Genomic DNA, 24,759 nt, shown 5'->3' on the forward strand with positions numbered 1-24,759 from the left:
GCACAATAATTGTGAATGTTGCTGAAGAAGCCATAGCAGAAGAATTATCTCCTTATAAAGAGTTGTTTACAACAGTTGTACTTCAACAAGATCATGAAGCAGCTGCTACAACTTGTTTTCATGTTTACTACAGCTGCTAATCTTGTTACAGATGAATTTTTGTACAAACATGATGAATTCTAATACAAAACAATGAGATCAATTGCAATTCAATAGCAAGCAGGACGAATTCTACTGCAAAGGCAACGAATGTAGCCACTGAGCCTACTTTGCAGCCTGTCTCTAGTGAACGATTTTTTCATCGCTCTGCAAATACTGAATGTGGTGCTCGATTGGATGTGAGAGCTCAGTGATTCTGGGGTGTTCGTCATCAGCAAGCTTATTTTGATGTTCTTGTTTTTAATCCATTGGCCAGCACAAATCACTGCAATTCTCTTGCCAGTTGCTTTCGGTCTCATGATCGAGAAAAGCATAGGACTTACGGACAACGTGTGCGTGAAATTGAAAGGGCATCATTCACACCTCTTGTGTTCTCAGCTTTGGGAGGAATGAGCAAGCCTGCAGAAACCACCTACAAAAGATTAGCCTCACTCCTTGCTACAAAGAAGAATCAACAATATAATGTTATGATCACCTTTATTCGCTGCAGATTATCTTTTTCCTTACTACGTTCGGCTATTATTTGTCTTTGTGGAAGTCGTTCTGCTGCTGGTCGGCCTCATAAAGATCTCACTAACTTTTCTCTTGCTGTGATTGAGGGAAAGTTCCCTCTTTCTGACTGATGAACTATATGCAATTTTTGTGTGTGTGTGTGTGTGTGTTTGAATAATTTAAATGAAAAAAAAAAGTTGGGGCTAATAATGCAAAATCGTCCCTACACGTAAAAATTCATAGTAGTAGTAGCTTGTCTTTCAATTTGCCGTGCACTTCGTAGTTTCTTGGCCGCACAACTCACTACCATGAGTCTTGATGTAGTAGAGAGTATTACTGACTAGTGTGTATTACAACTATGATACAGCAAAGTCTATGAAAGTTCCGAAATTTATTAAACAGAATGCCTTCAGACAAATGCAACTCGATAATGGCTGATGTTGTGGGTTCGATTTTTCACCTGTTCAACATCGCTTCAGCCAGACACTTGGTTTTGGCATATCGCAGTACATACCACAGTACATACCATAGTACATACCACAGTACATACAATGTATTCTTCATGGACTTACCAGTGTCTTTCATTCATCTTTGCTGACAGCAAAAGATGTTAATTTGGCGGTAGCACATGATGTAATGGAAATTGTTTATAGTGGATACTTCGATTGCAGAAGTGCTTTTCAAACAGTTCTTGATTCTCAATGTTTGTAATGGGTTGAACAAGCTGACTTGACAAGAGTAGGGACCATAGCAAATACTTAAACAAGCTGGAGTAGTGCAAAATAGTAAACAATAAGAAGTGTTATTTACCTTCTGTACATTTCCATTATGGTATCTTGAGCACAGTAGGGATATAACACTTCTTTTTCATTACTGCATGTGATTTAATATTGTGTACTACTCCAGCTTGTTTCGGTACATTTTATTAATGTGCTATGATCTCTACTCTAGTTGAAAATTCTTAATATTTTGTGTACTTATAACACTACATGTGTGTATCACTGTCTTGTGTATGTGTAGAGTGGGAGTACACCACTGATGATAGCTGCTTACTATAACCACCAAGATATGGTGAAGATGTTACTGAATAAAGGAGCAAACCTCAATGCTAGAGATGAGGTGGGTTATAACTACACAGTATATACGAATTTGTTAATGCATTAGTAGTTTGTAGTTAATAGTATAAAATTGTGATGGGAAGGACTAATGGGCTAATATTTTATGATGTTCCCATAGGACACAGTACACATTAGACCAGGTTACTGTACTATACTAACTTTATAGACTCCACAGTTTAGCAACTGTTTTGTAACTTTCTGCCTCTTTTATACACTACAGCTCTGTGAAGTGTGTATGAACTATGTAGAGCTATGACAATGATGGTCAGTGTTCTGTTTGAATTTTAACTTGTACAATTTATAAAAATTTGAGACTTTAATTGTGTATTAGGGTAATGAAGGTTTGTGTGTTCTCACAAAAATATTGACCAGAAACCAGCCTCACAATATCTTCACTACACCTTGTCAGCATTAGTATAATCCAACCCAAAAGTTTCTTACAACGAACTATAAATAGAACTAAAATAATATATCAAGACCCCATCGAGCTCCTTCTCTACTTTTTGTACAGGTCTATTTAGTTCACGTGAAATACTTTCAGTACTTGCACAACATTGGTCTGGTCCTACCCCCTGAATTATAGCACTCCCCTTAAGTGGATGTTTTCCAGCCAATAGAGTAGCAGGGATAACACAACACTTCTTTTTGAGTGTTTTTCATGACAAAATCAATACCATGTGATCACTCGATAGTATCGATATAACAAGGTGGTGATTTGATATGATATAGCCAATCAGTTATATCAATGGTTGTGCACATTGTGGTTATAGTGGCATGACTTAGTATAATGATGTGGGGGAGGCCAGACATATGGTATTTGGCATTTAATTAAGTTATGTGTTGATGGTGTATTGTGGCAAACAAGCCAACCTCAAAGTAAACTGAGAGGTGTTAAGGTTTCTATGTAGTGCCAGCCACATGTCTCAACTTAGTGCACTGCCATTGTTAACTGTAAAGCAGTAGCAAAGTGCATATAAAACCTGATAAACAAGAGTAGCTTTTGCTTGTGGTATACATCCGATTTAAATTTAAACTTACAATGAAGAGTATGTATTATATGTTTGTCTTGCACATGTTACAGTTAGTTATATATCGTGATATATGTTCATATCGTGACATAAACCTTGGTGATATGTGATTAGAGTTTCCCTATATTGTGGCAGAATAACCATGTTTACGGCACTGTGACAATTTTATAGTGTTAAATGCTAGTGTGACTTAGAAACCTGTCCATCACTAGCCCCCAGCCCATCACCTGTTACACTGAGAAGCAGCTGCGAAACTAATTGCAGCAATTAACCTGAACACAAATCTATCAGTAACAGCATCTCTTCAACAAGTCTTGAATCTTGTATCTTGGCTTGTTTACAGCATTACACCACAAAGAATGTGTTTTAATTTAGCACAAAATAATGAAGTTCAAGTGCAGTTTTAAGCTCTATGCTTAATATTGGCTTAAGCAAGCTTCAAGACAATGTTCAGAAGTTTATTTACTGTCACTGCAATATCCGATGTTGTTCTGGAGTGAGTAATTGTGATAAATAGATGTTTGGGGTAAGTTTTTCCCAGTCTATTTTCGAGTCTGTTTTCCAGTCCGTTCCGCGTTTTAGGTACATCCATTCCAGCCAGTGCTTTTTTTGTTCACACTGAATAGTGTGAACAAAAAGCACAAGCATTACATTACTGATAAAGATCTACAGGTTTAAAAGGCTGATAAATTATGTTTTCAATGTGAATCTATCATGATACTATATAATAATAATAATGCACTGCTATTGCTATCATCTTCATTGTGATGTATCACACTGTCAATATTATTACTCATGTTCAGCCCAAATAGAAGAGTTGTGACATTTTTTGTGATTGTGTGTCCATATTCATCGGCCAACCACACTACTGTAACTTATGTATTGAAACAACATCGAACAGTGAAAAAATTAATATCGTAGCCTTAGCATTTATCAAGTTGCACTTGTCCGAAGGCATTAGTCAATCAGTTACTCAGTCAGTAGAAAATCCGTTTTAATACTTATTAATCATAGTAACTTGTTGAAAATGTTTCAGGTCAACTTGAAGGCTTGTTTGGGTTTAACCAATACTGCCTTGTCATTGTCAGGTAAAAGTGAGGATAGTTTTTGTGTGATGTTTTTTCATGCGCCACTCCCAAACCTTTGTGGTCCCTACTATGCAGTACAATACTGTATAACAGGGTTGAAACTGGCTGGCTTACATTTTGTCTTGGTCAATGAGGTCTCATCTGATTTTTATTTATTTATTATTTATTAATGCTTTACAGCACAAGTGCTGAAGGTCTGTAGGACACCTGGTCCTACAGCCTGCTCAAAGTGGACCAAAATTATGGGAGATGGACATTGACCCATTTCTATGAGTCATGAAATATATGTAATATTACCATCTAAAAAGGTGGCCTTTACAAAAGGTGACCACAAAGTGGCCTTACCTATCTTTAGAACCTAATTACAATGTAGTATTTGTATAGAAGTGGTCTTTGTACAGAGGTGGTCTTTAAAAGTGACTGCTTTACCATAAGAACCTAGCTGTTTTTATAGTCATTGAATAGATACTTGGAATCTTAGCTATTATTACGAGAGGTGGTCTTTGTAAAGAGGGTGGCAATATGGGGCAGTTACCAATAGGGAAGGTTCAAATAAATAATGTCTTTTGTGGTCAATCTTTTATCAAATAATGCCTTTTGGTTACAACTTTTGTTCAACAACCTTTTTTGCTACAACTTCTTTTTTCAGTTTGGCAGCCTTTTTGGTAACAGGTTTTTCTCACTCTACAGTGAAGGCTGTATATTAGGGACTGACCAAAAGTGTCCTGATTATCAAGATTTCCTGAATTTTCAGTTCAGTTACATGTTAAGGGATACTTTAGGAGCATTACCAATTGTCCAGATTATGTAGGTGTCCTTATTTTCAAGTGTCCTGATTAATCCAGGTTCCACTGTATTGATTGATAATAGATTGTGGTAGCTAATTTTACTGTACAAACGTGATGATAATAGGTGATAATAGTCGAGTAGTAGCTTACTCATACAGTACTGTAAATGTACTGTACGGTTCAAAGGTGTAGGAACGATTTTCAGAGTGGGGGGAGGGGGGGGGGGGGCAAAGATAGCCATAACCAGTCAACCATAAACTGATTAATACCCATGCAGACACACGGGGTCCGGTTCCTTTGTACCCAATTCATACGTGCGTTTATATAAAGGTGTTGTGGGATGTATTATCACTAGCTAATAGCCCTACACCTATACTACATAGCTATATCTCTTCACTCCCTACACCTGCCGCTATGCTCCTCTACACCTACTGCATGTGCTTGATGCATGTGTATATCACGTGAAGGTCTTTTCTTTAAGCAAGCTTTACGTACTTCACACTGCAAAGATTACAGCATTAATAGTGGTTATCCGCAAAGTGAAACATCGTTACCTTTAAGGAACTGCAAGCTGGGATGTCTGCTGTAGCAGGTGTTCCCAAAGATCACGTGAATACCACACTGCGTTCACGGTTGGCCACTTTGAGTTTCAACATCCTTGCTTGTTTTTCTTGATAAATCAACTCGGCTTCACCACAAAGTCTTAATAATTTCTGCTTTAATCGTTGGTAGTCAGCAACTTCCATACATTCGTGCACTACAGTGTGACTCCCCTCTTAGACTTAGATCTGTTACCACCCTCAGTTCGAGTTAAACTTTCCCACATCATATAATGCCATGGATATGACACTCTACTGTTTAAACTTCTCACTACACGGGATCCAGGAAATATTTGAACAACAGCTATCACCTGCAAGCATAACATAAATAAAATTACAGGCGCTTTTGTGTTATTTAATCATACAATGAATGGCTTGACAGTTGTGGTGGACTAGTGATGCCACACCCCAAAGTGCTTTTTGCGTGTTGGTTGTATGGCTTCTCGTATGGAGGTATGTATTTCTGTGTGTATATATAACTTTGGCAGATTGGCTACTAGTATTTGCCCCAAAAAGTGGGGGAGCCAGAACATGCTTTTGAAAATAGTGTGGGGGTCCGGCCCCTTCTGCCCCCCCCCCCCCCAGTTCCGACGCCTATGGTAGGGATCATGGTGGTTAGAGGTGATGGCAATAGGTTGTAGTGTAGTAAAGGGAACAGGAGGGAATGATTGTTAACATACAAAGCTCAACCCCCACTGTAGGCATGTACTGCACCCTATATTATGTAGTTTCTTTTTGTTGTCAGTAAGTTACTGTAAATGTCATATGTACAGTATGGCATGCCCACATTATAATTCGCAATATGGCAACTTCTACATTGTAGGGCAGGTACCGATAAATAATGTCTTTTATGGTCAATCTTTTATCAAATGATGCTACATGTAACTATAGCCTGCATAATAGGACAGGTACTACAAACCATCCACATTGTTCACACCTCTGTGTTATAAGCATACACATTACTACAGTAGTTTAGCTACTGCAATTCTGCAGGTTCAGGAGTACCTGCATGCTTCGTATGATTTTGGCAAGATGTTGGTATTAAAAATGTCACCACCATGCATGCTGCACGGCATGAATGGCACTGATGTTTAATGTTTGGTTGTTATTATAAAGTGATCCCTGCACGTAGGGCAGGTACCAATGCTAGTATATATATATTTTTATTTATTTATTTATTTTTTTTTTGAGTGTACTGTGTCAGTACAACATGGAGTTGGTCTGGACAAAGCACAAAAATGTACTAGTGCCAGTTCTGAGTTTTTTAGTGCACAAACCAAAAATGGTGTAACAGTGTCATAACGTAATGTACATTCGGTTCGTAGTCCAAGCAGGAAAGCAGGGGCTTTAAGCTAAGCTTCAACATGTTTAATAGCTGACAAGCAGAAGTAGGCTGGTGTACAAACCTCAAAAGTGTGTGTGAGATAAAGCTTGTGGCATACTGTCTTTGTAAGACTGTTCTCCAGCAATAAAATAACAGAAACTGTGTGATTTGTTGAACATTAATTTGAGCAGTGAAAATGGTAAATATAGACTGCAACATAACAAAGCAAAGCGATTGGCTATCTAGCAATACTTGTGGCACTATTAAGAAGGTAAAAGTGTTTTGTGGATGCAATGCCAAAAGGTTGTTTCCTTGAGACTAATGCCTAAGCAAAGCAAACCAGAAAAATGATAACTGATTGTGGATCTCCTTGTGCGGGAGTATAATAACAGGGCTCCCGATAATTTTTATTTATTATTTTTTTTGAGCATATTGTCAAACTTTCAGAACAGCACAGATTTTTCCTGGACAAAGTACTAAAATGTACTGATGTACTAGTACCAGTTCAGAGTTTTTCAGTGCACAAATCAAAGTAGTATAACCAATGTCATAACAAAATGTATGTACTGTTTGTAGTCCAAGCAGGAAAACAGGTTTCAACATGTTTCATAGCTGACATGTACCAGTAGGTTGGTGTACAAACCTCAAAAGTTAGCTTGAGATGTCACACTAAATATTACTACTGTCTTTGTAAGGCTGTTCTCCAGCAATAAAATAACAGAAATTGTCTGATCGTGGAACATTATTTTGAGCAGTAAAAATGGTAGAAACAGAGCTGTCTTACACACATTGAAAAATGACATGGCACATTGTTGAGTTATGTTTGGCTGAAGGCATCAGTTAGTCAGAATAAAATTCTGTTAAATAGAAAATTTTTTACAATTCCATAGAAAATTGTTGGAATGGTTTGGGGTCACTCTGAAGGCATTTTTGGGCTTGACTATGCCTAACCAATACTGCCAAGCTGTTATGGAGCTGGTTTTAGGGTGATCTTTTTTGGCAACAAAGCACAAAACTGCCTGATCCCTAATCTACAGCACTACCGTACTGTATGATATCTATTTTACACTAACTGGGGCAGATATTATGCAAGAAATGTAGCACTCAATAAACAGCTCTTGTTTTAATTTAGTCAGGTCACATTGGATCTAACCTAGATTGTTCTCTGGGTCAATGGTTAGCAGAATTGATCCAGTTTCAACTGTGATGTGTGGTGTTGTGTATTAGTTAGTGTACCAAGAAGTGAACTGGTTTACTTGAGGTTACAATTTATCCATCATAATAGTAGTAAAGCACATACATTACTATGAACATATTGAAGACCATAGACTATAGTGACCTATGGCTATAATGACAGTCCTACATGATGAACCATAACCAGTTAAACCAGTAAAGTGTTATTTTACTGGAGTGTTTGGTGGTTAACTGTCCACATTGAAAATAGTTAGGAATTGCATTAGTGTGTAAAATGGTTTAATCCAAATTTTGTCTGTTACTTCAAACATTTCTAGTGCATAGCTAAGTGTTGTATGTATTTTTCCTAGTACTTATTGAGGTGATGACAATTGGTCACTGATACACAAGGACACTTAGCCACATTGTGTATACATTAATTGTTTATTAGTGTAAACATGTTAGTATAGTCAGTATATGTTGTGTACATAGTTATGGTATACATTTGGTGATGTGTTGTATCACTTGTGTGTTGTTACAGGATGGTGATAGTGCCCTTAGTATAGCCCTATGGGAGGGGAATGAAGAACTAGCAGGTGCATTAATTACAGCAGGTGCAGATATCAAGATCACTAACAATGTAAGAAATGTACATTCATGGTAACACTTCAAGAGGTGTTGTATGTGTAGTGACATGTTGTAAGCAACAAGCTGATGTTATGCAGAATTGTTTCATATGATGTGTGCTACATTAATCTTGTATATACTGTACACAACAGTGTATCTAGCCATGGAACTTGAATGTGGTAATGGCTATAACTTCCAGTATATACAGATTAGAGCTGTGAAACCTTACCAGGTAAACCGATTAACCGACCTGTTGTTCTGGTTATTTTTTTGCTTAGCCATTTAACCGATCTCTAAGATATTTACACAAAAAATATACGTTTTATACTCTTCTCACTCTTTGACATTGATATCACACTTGTGGTGGGATTCAGCTTTAGTTATAATGACTTGGTGCATTTTACTTTGGTCACTATAACGACAATCTGACCAACTGTACTACAAATTTAAAGGTGCACATAGCTTACATGCTATCATGAAAATTTGTAGAAAATGTTATTTGGTTCAGTTAATTGGATAACTGACAGTTATGATTTACTCAGTAATCGGTTTTGACGTTTGTTCAGTTTCATAGCTCTAGTACAGACAGTTACAGGTTATGTTGTAGATTGTCTAATTATTACATGCTTGTACTACCACAGGATGGGGATAGTTTACTTCATAATGCAGCTCAGGGTAATTGTAGCAGTGTTATTGGTGAACTACTAGTGAAGGCAGGGCTAGATGTGAATATAGTTAACAAGGTGATTAGCATTTTGTGTGATGATTGTACCAAAACAAGGTATCTTAATTCCATAGAGGCTTGTGACACTACGTATATTGAGGATACTTTTTTTGCGACACTCCTGTAAGGCCCTTAAAAATTGTTTATGGTCTGTTTAGTAGGTGTTTATACACAATTACTACTACACTTTAATATACATGTACACAAATAAATGAAATTTTCAACTAGAGTAGGGACCATAGCACATCAATAAAAGTACTGAAACAAGCTGGAGTAGTGCACAATATTGTATCGTAGTAAAACAATAAGAAGTGTTTTATCCCTACTGTGCTCAAGATACCATAATGGAAATACACATGTAGGGATATAACACTTCTTATTGTTTTACTGTGATTTAATATCATGCACTATTCGAGCTTGTTTCAGTACTTTTTTATCAATGTGCTATGGTCTCTACTCTAGTTGAAAATTCCAAAAAATTTTGTGCACTTGTTTGTTAACTTTTTTTTTGTATAAATTATTATTATGACTAGTGAACCCACGCACACTGCATCAAAAGAAGGAAGTGGCACCACATGTCCCAGCTATCAATTGTCATCTGAGAAATGTAGTATCAATTACACTTCATTGTTAGCTATGTTCAACCTGTTACGCAGCATTACAAATCAAGAACTGTTTGATAAGCACCTATACAATCAAAGTAGTCACTATGAAAAATACGGACAATTTTCGTTATGAAAGGAAGCCATCATGCGCTACCACCAAATCGATACTTTCGCTGTCAGCACAGATGAATGGAATACAAAGGAGGACACTTGTAAGTCCGTGAAGAATGCATTGTATGTACTGTGGTCTACCAAAAGGCACATGTCCAGCTAAAACAATGTCAAACAGTGAAAAAATCAAGTCCATAACCTTAGTTGTTATCGAGTTATGTTTGTCTGAAGGCATCAGTCAGTCAGTCAGTCAGTCAGTGAGTTACTCAGCCAGTCACTAGAAAATTCTGTTTAATGTTTTTTTTTGTTGTTTTTTTAAATTCCAAAGCAACTTGTTGAAAGCTATTTGGGTTGATCTGAAGGCTTAGTTTTACATAACAAATACTGCCTCATTGTCAGGGAAAATGAGGCTGGTTTTTGGATGATGTTATTCATGGGCCACACCCACTACTACTACATATCATACTGTATTTTACTGCTTTTTCACAAACAATTTGGAGTCTAGAAAATGCATTCAGTAAGGAGAGTCTAACCATTTGGTATTGCAATCATAATATGGAGATTGCTCCACTAAGGTCCCATTTCTGAGCTTAAAGATCCTTTGTGCACTATTGTGTGTTCATCATGTAACCTGTTAAAACTTAGCTTGTAAGAATAGGTGAATTGAATGTTTGTCTGAGTTGCTGCTAGTGTTATTAAATACTCTGAATCATTTGTGATTGGCTGGAGAATGCAATTGCAAGAATGTGGTGTGGTGTGTACACATGTGTGTGTTTGCATGTATATAAGCTAAAATGTGATAAAAACCAACCAGAGTGTACAAAACAAAAACTTCAAAGCAATTGCCGCACAACAGATATAAATTTAAACAACAAATACAAACAAAGTAGGTATAGCAACAAATGAGCGATATCTGCAATTAAGTTTCTTGATGTTGTGATTACAATTCGTGAATTATCTGTGATGCCACAAAATAAAATGGCTGTCGTAGTGTGGGGACTTTGTACAGGAAGGTATTGGGTGAGATAGTGTTTCTCTATGATACTGTTTATAAATTAGAATAAGGGGCAAAAGTGAGGCATATAGTACATAATGCAATGCAAATAAACCTTTTTGTGTCTGGATTTAAAATTTTCAGTCTGCTTTCCTTGTTGAAGAGCATTTTGCACCATCACAGTATGTGTACTACTTCTTATCTTTATTATCTCGTGATTCCATGTGTAACAAACTACAGATATTTTGAATACTGTGTGCCAAAATCTCTGAAGCCCCTCACTAACATGGCCATTTTGTCAACTATGACATCAAATTTCGTCATTGTGGATATCGTCCATTACTAGAGACAACTAATTAAGTTTGTAAGTCTATTGAGATGTGGTTACTAAGTGTATGTGTTAATTACAAAAGTGTTCTGTTGCTTTGACATGAGGTCAGGTGTGATTATTATGCCATAGTGTACACAACTTTATAATTATAGTTCTTCTTGATCCATTGTTCACTCAGCGCTCTTTACTGTTCACTCGTGTGATTAAGATAGTTATTAACAAGACTGTGTACCCTACAAGTGTCAATATTATTTGTGATGAATGTTGACAATGTATTTTTGTTTTATGTACATTTGTAGGCTGGTGAGACTCCTCTGGATATAGCAATAAAGTGTGGCAACAGCTCGATAGTTCACTGGTTTGTCAAATATTACAATATTGACTTATCAAATTACGATGAGGTGAGGATAATTTTGTTGTGTATACTTAATAAATAGTAAACAGGTGTATTTGTAGATACAATGTGATTGTGAAATTGTACACAAATTTGTTAGATGATTTTATTATATTTGTAGTGTTCAGTACTTTAGTGTGTACATCAAGGTGACTATTATGTGGTAGCTAATGCTGATATACCACTTTAGCAAGGGAATTTAAAGTCATCACTTGGCAGTGGCGGATCTAGGAATTTATAAAGGGGGTTTCCAGTTTAGAAGGTGGAAATATATATTGACATGAGATATGCAAAAGTTTGCACTACATCATCTGGTTTGGTAAGGTGAGACCAAAAAAAAAAACAAAAAAAAGGTCACAGCCTAGTAATAGTACATAAAATATATTAAATAACTTCCTACACACTACTTTAGTAGCTACTGTGACTGCTCTATTAGAGTATCTCTATCGAGACGCACGCCGCGATAATTAAAACATTTAATTGTTATGCAATCATTTTTCAAAAGGGGTTTCCGTGGAAACCTTTGAAACCCCCTAAATCTGCCACTGCTTGGGGTTTAACTTTCATTTCCCAGACTACAAGGGGTTTGCAAAGTTCTTGCAAATTCTGTAATTCTAACATTCGCACATATGCGTCACTATTCCTACATTTATCTCAAGATTTATTTCCATAAACATGAGTGTCATCTACTAGAACTGCCTACTTGTATCCACTGGTAGATATTCAAACACGACACTTCTTCCAATTTCATGTGAACTACGTAATGTGATTGTGCATGTGTGTCTGTTGTATTTCGCTATTCTCCAGTGAAATAACCTTTGCTACCACCCTGTTAAAGAAATTTGTCATACATGTGTACAGCAGTCTGAGGCATGATATGGGTATCCACCACCATTGTGACACCAGATAAATAGACACGCATGCGTCCGTATTTACACTAAGCATTTCGTAAGAAATTGCAAGAAGTGTTAAATTCCCTGTATATCATGGGAACGTAGTCTGCTCATCGCTTTGATGCCCAACCAGTGCAATATACAATACGCTTTGACTTGTTATATTGAGTAACACGGACCATTTAATTGTGGGTTTGAGTTTATAGGTGAGACTAGTAGTTACTAAGTTGATAGTTACTAAATGACTAGTGTTCAGTAAAAATATGATTTGGGCAATGTGTGGATGCATATTTCTACCCACCATTGAGCAGCCACAGAGCAACACAAAGAGGACAACTAGATTTATTAAATAGGTGAGTAACTTATAGTACTAACTACTTAATATTAACTTACTTACTGTCCCAATAGTCAAGTTAGTAGGCTTAATGTACGTAGGTAAAATTAAAAATCTAAATCCCACAATCCCAATTTTTCTGTGATTGTGGTTGAAGCATAATGACATATGAGTAACATTCTGAAGGCTATTAGCCCACACTGTTAAACCATTATCAATCATGAGATACTGACTCATAAAAGAAACAGAATGAGTGCTCTAGGTCATTCACCTATCAGGTGAGTGTGCCTAGAGTGATATATATCACTTGTACCATAACTGTGTCAAGGTTTGCTGATATATACATCCTTAGCCCTCGGGCCTGTGGATATCTCTATTTGCAGTGGTATTAGTGTTGACTGGATATATCGGGATACCGTGGTATTTTCACCAAATGAATGCCATTAGACGTTCCATATAGCCTAAATATTTCAAGGGGCAAATTTTTCAAGTTTGAGCAATGTTGCTAAAAATGTAATTTTTGCGGATTTGCAAACACTCCCAATATGTATTAGAGTATATAGAGGTCTAAATATTATAACATTTTTACTGGTAACCCCAAAACTGCAAAATCAGTGAAAATGTTTCCCCTTGAAATATTTAGGCTGTACAGTATAATGTTACTAGGGAAGCCAGACATCAGGTCTTTGGCATTTAATTAAGTTATGTGTTGATGGTTTGGTGGTGACCACAAATCCTGTCTAACAGTAAATGGTGAGGTTTCTGGTTATGCTGTATATATTAGTATAGTAGGTGGTTGGGAACAGTTTCCATATGGCTTCACCATGAAATTTACAGGGCCTAAAACAAACAAGCTATCTTCATGAAGTGCATTGAACTAACAGAAATCTATGAAGCAATTTATTCTTTACTGTTTACAACAAACAGGAGCTCTCTGGGATGCATGTAGCGCGAATTACAAATTTAGTCCTTCAAAGTGAACTCTTCCTCCGCGCTTGGCGCTATGGGGCTGGATTTGCTGTTTAGACACTATTTACCTGATTATCTATCATTGTGCGGAGCTACTTTTCCAACCAGCTCTTTAGTTCACGCGTTAATTCTACCCATGCCACACAAAGATTTGAAACGGGTTTTTTAAAAATTTGCCACTGCCAAGTTGAAGCGAATATTAAAAATTGGCTTCCGCACAATTGCAGCTTAATTACTACTGCTTGCCCATCCAAAATTCGACAATTGTATCTTAAATAACCGGAAACTAGTTCATTTTTGTATGGAGGCTTGTAATAATAGCGCGCGGCAATCTTGTTAAATGCTGTGATGTGTGCTTACGCAACATAATTATATTCATTTGCAAATGACAGTAACTGGTGGTCAACCACAGTAATGATTATATTTAAGCCTCATAGCTAATGTGATTACTTGCATAACACTGTTGAACCTTATGAAAACTGTTCCGAGCCACCTTAACAGTTGACTGTTTTTATCCAAATAAACAATACCAGCACCATTAAAAATGTTTATTACCAGGATACTGGATACCGGGATATTTTCTCTATACCGGATTCCAGGAACAAAAATGCAATACCGCCAAGCACTACATGGTATAACTGTTACATGTCACAAGTACAAGTTTAAGGGATCATAGAAAAAATAGTTGTGAAATAAGGAAGGTTACCTACACCTGAAGATATACTAGTGGAAACTCAATCCCTAATTCAGGTAGCTATGGACAAATTAGGGATTGTGTTTCACTTGTTTGTATACTTTTGTGTAACATTATGATGACCGGTGATTCCGCACATGCTGCATCAAAAGAAATATGGTGCCAGTCTTAATGTTATCATGTGAATGCAGACCACAACTATCAATTGTGACCAGATCTGCGACAACCCAACATAATGGCACAAGCCTAAATTTTCAGTATAAGCCATTGATTACAATGGGTAAAATATTTGCATAATTGAAAAAAGTCGTATAACTTTTAAACGCTTTGTTTCTTTGTGAAGAAAGGGTCTAATGATAGAAATCTAATATCATCTTATTCGCCTACTGAATAGGAGTTTGACAATCTTTGTTTTGTTACAGTAGACTAAAGGATACATGAGTTATGGGCATTTGTTACATGACGTCTAAGCGATCGTACATAATCAATCTTTATGAACTGATTTCGTCTCTGTATGTAGTGAAGAAAGGTGATATAAGGAAAATGTTTCCAATAATGGACTCCCCTATAATATTCATGGCTAATACGATGGTACAAGCTGCAACTCAGTACAGTTTGACCTCGATTATCTGAATCTCAATTATCTGATACCTTGATTATTCAAACAGTATAAGTGACTGCTCTATTAGAGTATTTCGCCATTAGGTGAATGTTCTATTAAATTAAGTGTATGTTCTATTGGAGTAGTTGAATAGAACTCTGTATATAAATGAATGTGCTTCATTTATCCGAACAAATTAACTTATCTGAACACTTTTATGATTGAACTGGCACACAGGTGTTCGGATAATGGAGGTCCTACTGTACTGCATTGTGTTTGTAAGTTAACAGCTGTTTTTGTAAGCGCCTGTAATTTATTTTCCCAATACTTGCTGTACAAATTGAACTTTCTGTTATTGCCACTTTGTAGGCTGTAACTCCAAAAACAAGGCTAAGACTTGGCCAGAGCATACACTTGACTGAATAGATTATAAATATTCAATAATAAAGAATTTGGAAAATGTGCCATTATGCCAGGTTTTGGCAGATGTGGTCCCTATTACTGGCTGATAAGTGAAGTGGCCATTATTTCCAGTTAGGTTCTGCCCATTGCAAAGCATTACAAGTGAAGAACAGTTAAAGCACCTCTGTAATCAGTTCTGTAAAAAAGTATTTTAATTTCTACTACAAACGTAGGGAAGTCATCATGCAGTAGCAATCATGAATTAACACCTTGCACTGCCAGGAAGATAAATAGGACACAATGGAGGACACTGGTAAGTCCATGATGTGTGCATTGTACATACTGCGGTATGCCAAAGGCACTTGTCGGGCTGAAGCAATGTCAAAAACAGGGAAAAAATTAAGCCCATAGCCTTAGCCGTTATCAAGGTACACTTGCCTGAAGGCATCAGTCCAGTCAGTCAGTCAGTCAGTCAGTCAGTCAGTCAGTCAGTCAGTCAGTCAGTCAGTTAGTCAGTCAAGCAATAGAAAATTCCATATTTTAAAAAGAAATTATAGCAACCTATTGGAAGCGTTTCTAGCCATACTGAAGGCACTTTTGGATTATACACTACCAAGGTCCCATGAAGGTAGTGTGTAGGGTTCAAAAGTTATAGCCTTTGTTTATGGCCATGCGTGTGTAACATAACTGTGTATAGTATTTACTTGTAGGCATACGTGTAGTGTATTTGGGGCACGTCAATAAGAATAGTACAAAGAATAATCAGTAGCTTTACAGCCCTTGTGTTGCAATGGGGTACCCCAGCCCATTACATTGGCGGTCCTACCAAGATATGTAACGAGTTGGGGTGCCCTGTTACTAGCGCAAGGGCTGGAACCCTATACCATGTGGTTCTTCCTTGTACTATTCTTATTAACGCATCCCGAATACACAACACACATGCGCGCAAGTACACACTATTCACAGCTGTGTTACATCACTCCTTCCCTATAAAAGCTTGGTCCTCCAAACTTGACTATTTCGTAGTAACACATGTATGCATCATCACTCTTCTTCTATAACATTTCTGTAAGTTCACAATTATTCTCTACACCAGTACATCTCCAATAAATGATAGTACTTCCATTCCAGTCCTTGCTCGCACTATACAGCTCACAGTTCATCTCTCGACATTATACACTAAATGATCAACAAGCACTAGTAGGCATCACAGACTTGACAGCAGAACCTTTCAATGTCCCTCCCAGATGCTAGTCTGACTGCTATCCCTTCCTTACACAGCTGCACAAATTACAAGGCTTGGTCCTCTAGCCACTCTTGTCTCTCTCCATCTCTCTCCCTCTCTCTCCGTTCAGCTCCTGGTTCTCCTGCAATTCGACAAGCCCAGCTGGCCTTTTTTCCAGTTGCCACATGTTTCAGTCCCACATCCGGTCTCTTCCAGGGGGAAATCTGCCTCAGGTGACTGTCCTCAAAAGTTATTGGGGGCAAAAGTCCAAGAAATGTCTCACTGAACTCTTAGTTGTCCCGCTAGTTTCTGCTCTGTTCTTATGTCGGTGGGACCTCCTGTGTAATGGGCTGGGGTACCCCATTACAGCACAAGGGCTGGAACTCTACACCACGCAATTCTTCTTGTACTATTCTTATTAATGCATCCCAAATACACTACACACATGTGTACAAGTACACACTATACACAACATACATTTACTCTACATATGCCTATGTATAGGCTGATGTACCTTTAAGAGTTCAATCATTGATTTGCTACTGCTCTCCCTAGCATATTACATTTACTTAAAGTGTGACCAGTAACCCAAGATAACACGAGTTTAGCCACTTCATTCAGCATGAATTTAATTATGGGAGGGAGAGTGTAATGTTGCAGCTGCATTTGTAACAATTAACAGACAAATCTATAATATCATGGAAAATTCTATTTAGTACACATCTGTTTTCTAGGGGGTTTTAAGCCTCTTTTACTTCTACTATACTTTAAGAAGACTTTACCAAGGACCTAAGTGGGTAAGCTAATGGTTATTTTTCATTATCTGTGATGTGGATGTGGTCTGTGCTCAACATCACGTCTGGTATTCATACTGTTGTGGCACCTTAAGTGAGACTTGCAACAACTCGTTACCATCATAATCAACTCAAGCTGCATCTTCAAACAGTTTTTCACACCTGCTTCTTCATTCTGCTGACGACATAGGCACTGACAAAAACTTGCTAATTCCTTGTCATTTTCTGCACTAGCAGTGTGATCCAAATTTGTCTTGAGTGAAGTAGCAGCAGTACAACTCAAGCTTTGATTTCTCCAGCTCTTTGACAAAAACATGTGTAGTCTTCTCTTAACATTGTGTGATGAATTTAAACAACACATAATCATTCCTCCACCTATATGCCCATGTAACGCAGTACCATTATCCTAGTCAGTTAGAGACCACACCCTCAGATTTTTGTTTCTAAAAACCTTGGCTTCATGTTTATTTTCAAAATCCACGGTGATCTTTGTGCTAGGTCTCTAGCCTACACTTTCACAAATAAGCTAATGTTTATACTATTTGTGACCTAATTTTATAAAGCCGTCGATCTGTGCACAATAGTACTTTTGCATTTTAAAATGGTGGGTAAAAACGCAAGTTTCAGAAGCAAATTACACAAGTTTTTATCGCCTTGCTGGTCGGTGAATTGACACTCCAGTGGATAAATCCTGGACATCATCGTGTTCCCTATTCATAGGGAGCTCAAAATCCTTCATACACAGGTGGGTTTCTGAGTTACAGATGTTCGTTTACGTTGTGGTGACAAAAGAATTTACGGCAATTTTTCTTCAATAAATTTGCCTTCCTTCCGGATCACAGAAGAATACTTTCACCAAAACTATACCTTGGTGGATTCACAAATTCATGGCGAATACAATGAGCAAAGATTCAACTCCGTGCACCGTTGTATCGGTAAGTTATGATGTTTTATGTAAGCGCCTATAGATTATTTTCTCAATGTCTTCTGTACACATTAATTTATTCGCTCGTCCGGGTGTCTACTGCTGTATTTCCCACACTACTTATCTTATATAGCTGAAGCTTAGCCAGTCCATTCATCTGTACCTGTGGACAACAAAAAACTAATAAAACGAATTTTGATAAATGTGTGTATATTGACAGTTTTCTAAAATTAGGTCACATTTAATGTTTTATGATATGTGACCATCTCCGACTTGTTCACATAAGCATGCGTATTGAGAAAAATGAAATTTAAAAATAATTTGTAAAATTTTGCATTCTACAAAGAAAAAATATGCAAGTTTTGTCAGGCTATTACTTGGAGAAAGACTCTAATCCATTAAAACTATACTGCAGCTTATTCGCCTGTTTGTGTAGAGTTTGAAAATCTTTGTTTCGTTTCTGTAGCCCCAACCGTATGTGCGTCACGTGTGTTTTGTTTATGATGCGGTAAATGTAATCCATGGTGAAAATTAAGTCAAATTGCAACATTGTAGACTAATGCAAGTGGAAGTTTTGACTGCGAATGTAAGCGCCTGTAATTTATTTTCAGTATAGTCGCTGAACAAATCGATTATCTTGCTCTTCCTACTGTGTAGCGCTATAATTCCACCACAGAAGGCTGAAATTCTGTTGATCCACTCCTTGGACACAATACTTAGAAATTTTGTTTAGGAAATTATAAAAAAAGGCGGGTTTTTGCTGATACGGTCACACATACATGTAGTAGTTGTAACATGGGCACTAGTACATATATTTCAAGCAAATCACAAGTGCCTATGTTACGACTAATATTCCACTTGAGTGACTCACCTGCAAGTGCGAGGAATACTTCGCGAGTGTATTTATATGGGACCATGTGAATTTCGATTGTGGATAACGTTGTAAGAACAATGACAAGGCACTGCTGAGAGGCTGAATGTAAGTGTATCAACACAAGTGGGCAGATTGCTTCGATTGTGGGTACGCAATTAAACACAGGAAGCCCAAATTCAAGCTGAACAGTTCAAAATGACTCTTCAGTGCACTATAAAGTACTTTACTATACTAGCCATGAATAAACTAAAGCAATGAATATGTTTACAGTGCTATAATGGCCTAGTCAATTAAGTGCCATGCCCAGTCATAATGCTGTGTGACATCATACCAGGCATCAAAACAGCAATATAAAGATGATTCAAGTGCACTAAAGTACTTACTTTACTAACCATGAATAAACTAAAGTTGTGAATATATTAACACTGAATGGCCAAATCAATTAAGCGCTACACCCAGTGTCTGGACATCACCACATGACTAGAACGCAATCGAAACAGCAATATACACTAACCTGTAACCTTCTTCATTCAGTAAAACAATGAACTATCTTCTTTCCCAAGTCCATGATCTATGCTTTGGTACACTTTACAAAACTAAAACCCAGTTTCGATCCTGTGAGGTGTCACTATATTCAAGCAGATGAGACTACACAGTTTCATCAAAGAAATTGGATGATTTCTGAGAATGCTTGGAATGCAATAATGAGTAGTATGTACAAGTTACATCCCTCCTAGGAGGGATATAACTTCATTTCTCGTTGATGCATTCCTGAGCACTTATACCAGTGCTATTATTCCACTTATACACCTTCTCTTCCCTTTGAAGTGAGATGAGAAAGTGGTATATATATACTAGCATTGGTACCTCAGGGGCGGATTTGGGGGGAGGGGGAGGGGGGAGGTGATTCAAAGGGTTCTATGTAACCCCCCATTTTGAAAGAGCCTCTCTTACTTGAGATACTCTAATAGAGCAGTCAAGATCAAGATACTTTAATAGAGCAGTCACAGTATTCTTAAGAGGAGCAGTGTAGCAGGCTACGTGTGGAATTATAATAAAGAAATACAGTTGGTGGGGTTATCTATGGTGAGGGGTAGCTACTGTCAACAAGTGATAACCATTTTTTTGGTGTTTGACTTACAGTTAGGCTGAAGTTGCAATTCCAGAGTGGAACCCTATTTTTAAAAGTCTGGATCCGCCCCTGTACCTGCCCTACATGCAGGATTATAAACATTTTAATGCTGAAAGCAGAGACCAAGCATTAAACACCAAGCAAATATGTAGCATGCCGATGTTACCTTTTAACAATATGAGGTTTGTTTTGTCTGTGGTTTTGACAGGAATTATTCAGTGAATCCTCCCCACACCGGTGCCTTCATCGCCCCATAAAAAAACTAACAAAAGTATGTATTGATTTGCTACAAAGCTCACATTGCCAGATGATGGGGGTTTAATTTCGCTAAAATCCCGTGTTGATACGTGCTTTGCATGCTAAGATAATATGAGCTGAAAGTTGAATTTTAAAAGGTGCACACAAAAAGGTTTCCAGAGTAAAAAAAAGAAAACAGCCTCTACCTGGGTTCGACTCGTATTTATGAAGCGCGTGCCCTTGCTACTAAGCCAATTGTCTAACATTAGAAGTTAGTTTTAAAAACCATCTTATAAAGGCATGCATATGTTGACTGGCATAGGTGTTTACTTAAGGTTTGCATGCGGTTTACAGAAAGAATTCATGCCAGATTTTGCTCTACATCCTTTCATAAAGGCACTGTAAACGATGAACAATGGCAGCTAGAAGCTTCATTTAAATGCTAGCTTATTCCTAGATGAAGAGCACTTTGTTTTGGTGCCGAAACTGCTTCGATATGTGCAGCAACTGGCAAGAAGAATGAGTGAACTCAAATTGAATGCAGACAGACAGACAGCTTTTCAGCTTTATATAATGTTGACTAATGCTTAATTTTTAATGAGGTAACTAAACATACAGTACGGTAGTACTGTATATTAGGGATCATGGTAGTACTGTTTGGGTCTTTCTGGCCATAAAAATCACCCAAAACTAGCTTCACAGTGTCATCCTGGTGTCTTGGTAGTGTTGGTTAGGTACAACCCAAGTGTTTTCAGTGCGAACCTAAATGCTTCCAATAGATTGTTACATTTTTAAAAAATATTTATTATTCAATAGAATTTTCTACTAACTGCCTGCCCAAGCAGGCAAGCGTAACTTGATAATGGCTAAGGCTACAGGCATAATAGATTTAAGTTTTACACACCTGCTTCTTCACTCTACTGATGCCATAGGCACTGACAACAACATGTTAATTCCCTGACATTATCTGCACTATCACTGTGATCCAAATCTGTCTTGAGTGAAGTAGCAGCAGTACAGCTCAAGCTTTGATTTCTCCAGCTCTTTGACAAAAACATGTTTAGTCTTCTCTTAACATTGTGTGATGATTTTAAACAACACATAATCATTTCTCCACCTATATGCCCATGTAACACAGTACCATTATCCTAGTCAGTTAGAGACCCCACCCTCAGATTTTTGTTTCTATAAACTTTGGCTTCATGTTTATTTTCAAAATCCACGATGATCTTTGTGCTAGGTATCTAACCTACACTTTCAAAAATGAACTAATGTTTATATTATTTAATGTTTTATGATATGTGATCAACTCAGCAAAACCCGACTTGTTCACACAAGCATGCGTATTGAGAAAAATGAAATTTAAAAATAACGTAAAATTTTGCATGCTACAAAGAAAAAATATGCAAGTTTTTATCGGGCCATTACCTGAAGAAGGAAGATTCAAATCAATTAACCCTTTCTTACCGAAGTTATTTCGTAAAACCACAGAAAAACCTCAGGAAATGATATTTTATGGCTTGTGTGATCTTTGTGCGATACGTGAGGACCCCACCCATTAATTAACATGGAACGCTATATACCATATGAAAGCCCTCTTTCCCTTTTACTCAAACATCTAAAAACCTTACAGGAAATCACATAACTCACACGTTTTGAAGTGAAGAAAGGCGGGTTGTTATTCTTCTCCATAGCAGCGAAAGATGGGCACCGCCATCTTGTTATAACCCCAGATTGCATCTCTACTATATATATTTTACAATCCTTATCACGTGAGGAACAGTTTTATTCTTAGTAGAACACACCATGATGTTCAGAGCGAAAGTTATCAATTGTTTTGATGCGCTTTTGTGTGTTTATACATGTTGATAGTTCCCCATACTCGTTCTTATCGCTTTACGTTAAACTTTATTAGAAACTCCTGGGCCTACTCAACAAATTGGTGGTTATTTCAACTTCGTAGCCCTTAGGATGAAGGAGTTATGCATCCATTTATAAAGGGCACCCGTATATAAAACACGCATTTTTGGCAATATATTAGCCATTCAGTAAAAAAGGGTTAAAACCATATAGCAGCGTATTTGCCTGCTCATGGAGAGTTCAAAAATCTTTTTTTTGTTTCTGTAACCCCAACGGTATGCACGTCATGTGTGTTTGTTTACGATGCGGTAAACGTAATCCATGGTGAAGATTTTAAGTCAATTTGCAACATTGTAGACTAATGCAAACAGAAGTTATGGCTGTGAATCTAAGCGCCTGTAATTTATTTCAGCATTCAGTATAGTTGCTGTACAAATCGATTATCTACCTCTTCCTATTGTCTAGCACTATAATTCCAAAACTACTCACCACAGAAGGCTGAAATTTTAGTGATTCATTCCTTGGACACTGCAGATAATGCTGAGAAAATTAATTTTTTTGAGAAATTGTATGAACAAGTCAGGCTTTTGCTGATACGGTCACACATATATATAGATACTAGCATTGGTACCTGCCCTACGTGCAGGACTATAAACATTAATGCTTGAAACAGACCAAGCATTAAACACCAAGTAGCTATGTAGCATGTATGGCAATGTTACCTTTTAAAAATAAGAGGTTTGTTTTGTCTGTGGTTTTGACAGGAATGTAGCTCAATTATTCAGTGAGTCTTCCCTACCAGTGCCTTTAAGGTGGCGCTAAAATAATAATGCACATTCTTGACAACAATCTGCTGTGTCTCAATATGGTCTCATTCTAAGACATATTGAAAGCTAGTACTTAATTTTGCATACAAATAAACTACACATACAGGAATCTATCATTCGTAGGGAGTATAAAGCATAAAACTGCTCTCAAACCAAGAAATCAGTGGTACTTAGTGCACCACAGAAGATGCGTTATCTCTCAATAACCTCAAGTTTTAGCTCCAATACTTCACATAATGAAAGTATACTATTACAAGAATCATTCTACGTATCAATAAGTGGAAGTGATTTACAAGTCAAAATATATGGCGTTTACAAGCAGATGAGAGCCTTGTTCCACCGTTCGCACCAAGCGAAGAAGCCATAGAATGGATATATGATATACTGATACGTAGAATTATTCAGACACTATTGCTTACCATTCTTACGAAGTTTCGTGGCTGTTCAACCAGTGTCTACAAAGAAAAGATAATGTTTGTAACAGGCTGTTAAGAGTCTCGAAACAAATAATAATTGGCGCTTGTTTTCACATTGTCAAGGTTGTTAATTTGTTGTAAAGGTGAGTTACATTCCACCTGAACTGTGTAACAGCAGCTGCTTGTTGTTTTTGCTAACAACTCACCTGTTATTTGTGGTTGTTTTTGGCTGTTTTTACATTTGGTAAGTTTGGTAAGTTTATTTTTTATACTTGGTAAGTTTATTATGTCGGCCTGATTACCACAAATTGCGTAGTATATGTAATAGTTATACCATGGCTGCGAGGGATTTTGCTGATATATACACCCAAAGCCCGAGGGCTGCGGGTGTATATGTTAGCAAAATCCCAAGCAGCCATGGTACAAGTGATATATATCACTTGGGGCGCACTCACCTAATAGGTGAAAGAACTAACGAGAATTCATCCCATTTGTTTTATACAGTAGCATCTGAAGATCGATCGTGGTTTTAATAGCGTGGGCTAATAGCCATCAAACTGTTCTCCATATGTTAAAACATCATTAACACGTTACTATGCTTCAACACACGATGTTAGAAAACTTGCGATTGTGGGATGGAGTTTATATTGTTATCATTTTTGTACTAAGTTAAGCCAACTAACTTCGCTATTGGGACAGTAAGTAAGTTATTATATTAAGTTAAGTACTTAGGATTGTAAGTTACTAACCTATTTCAATGTAGCAGTAGTAGCTTTGCTGTTCCGTGGTCTGTTCAAAGGCTGATACGTGGTGGGTAGAAATACGCATCCACAATCCCCAAACAATTATTTTATGCCTTCATTAATCTTTAGTAACAACCAACTACCCTATCTTAACAAATATGCTAAGCTTAGTAACTACTACAAAAACGAGTCCTACAATACAAAGCTCTATGTCGCTCAATATAATGAGTCAAAGCGCATCAATTCTTTGAACTGGCTGTGTATCAAAGTCATTGGCA

General features: G+C 37.2%; 1 protein-coding gene across 7 annotated transcripts in view; it reads left to right on the forward strand.

The window, feature by feature from the left end:
• The window catches only part of LOC136263915 (uncharacterized), a 255,807-nt gene that overhangs the window by 209,861 nt on the left and 21,187 nt on the right, over nucleotides 1-24,759 (forward strand). For 5 of the 7 annotated variants that reach the window (XM_066058539.1, XM_066058542.1, XM_066058540.1 and 2 more), the window contains 3 exons: nucleotides 8,311-8,409; nucleotides 9,038-9,139; nucleotides 11,461-11,562. In XM_066058539.1, coding sequence (XP_065914611.1) covers nucleotides 8,311-8,409; nucleotides 9,038-9,139; nucleotides 11,461-11,562 — 303 coding nt within the window. The remainder of the gene's footprint in view (nucleotides 1-8,310; nucleotides 8,410-9,037; nucleotides 9,140-11,460; nucleotides 11,563-24,759) is intronic. The other 2 variants (XM_066058541.1, XM_066058543.1) reach the window with 2 other exon arrangements.

The sequence above is a fragment of the Dysidea avara genome, chromosome 8 (genome assembly GCF_963678975.1).
Source record: "Dysidea avara chromosome 8, odDysAvar1.4, whole genome shotgun sequence".
NCBI lineage: Eukaryota > Metazoa > Porifera > Demospongiae > Dictyoceratida > Dysideidae > Dysidea > Dysidea avara.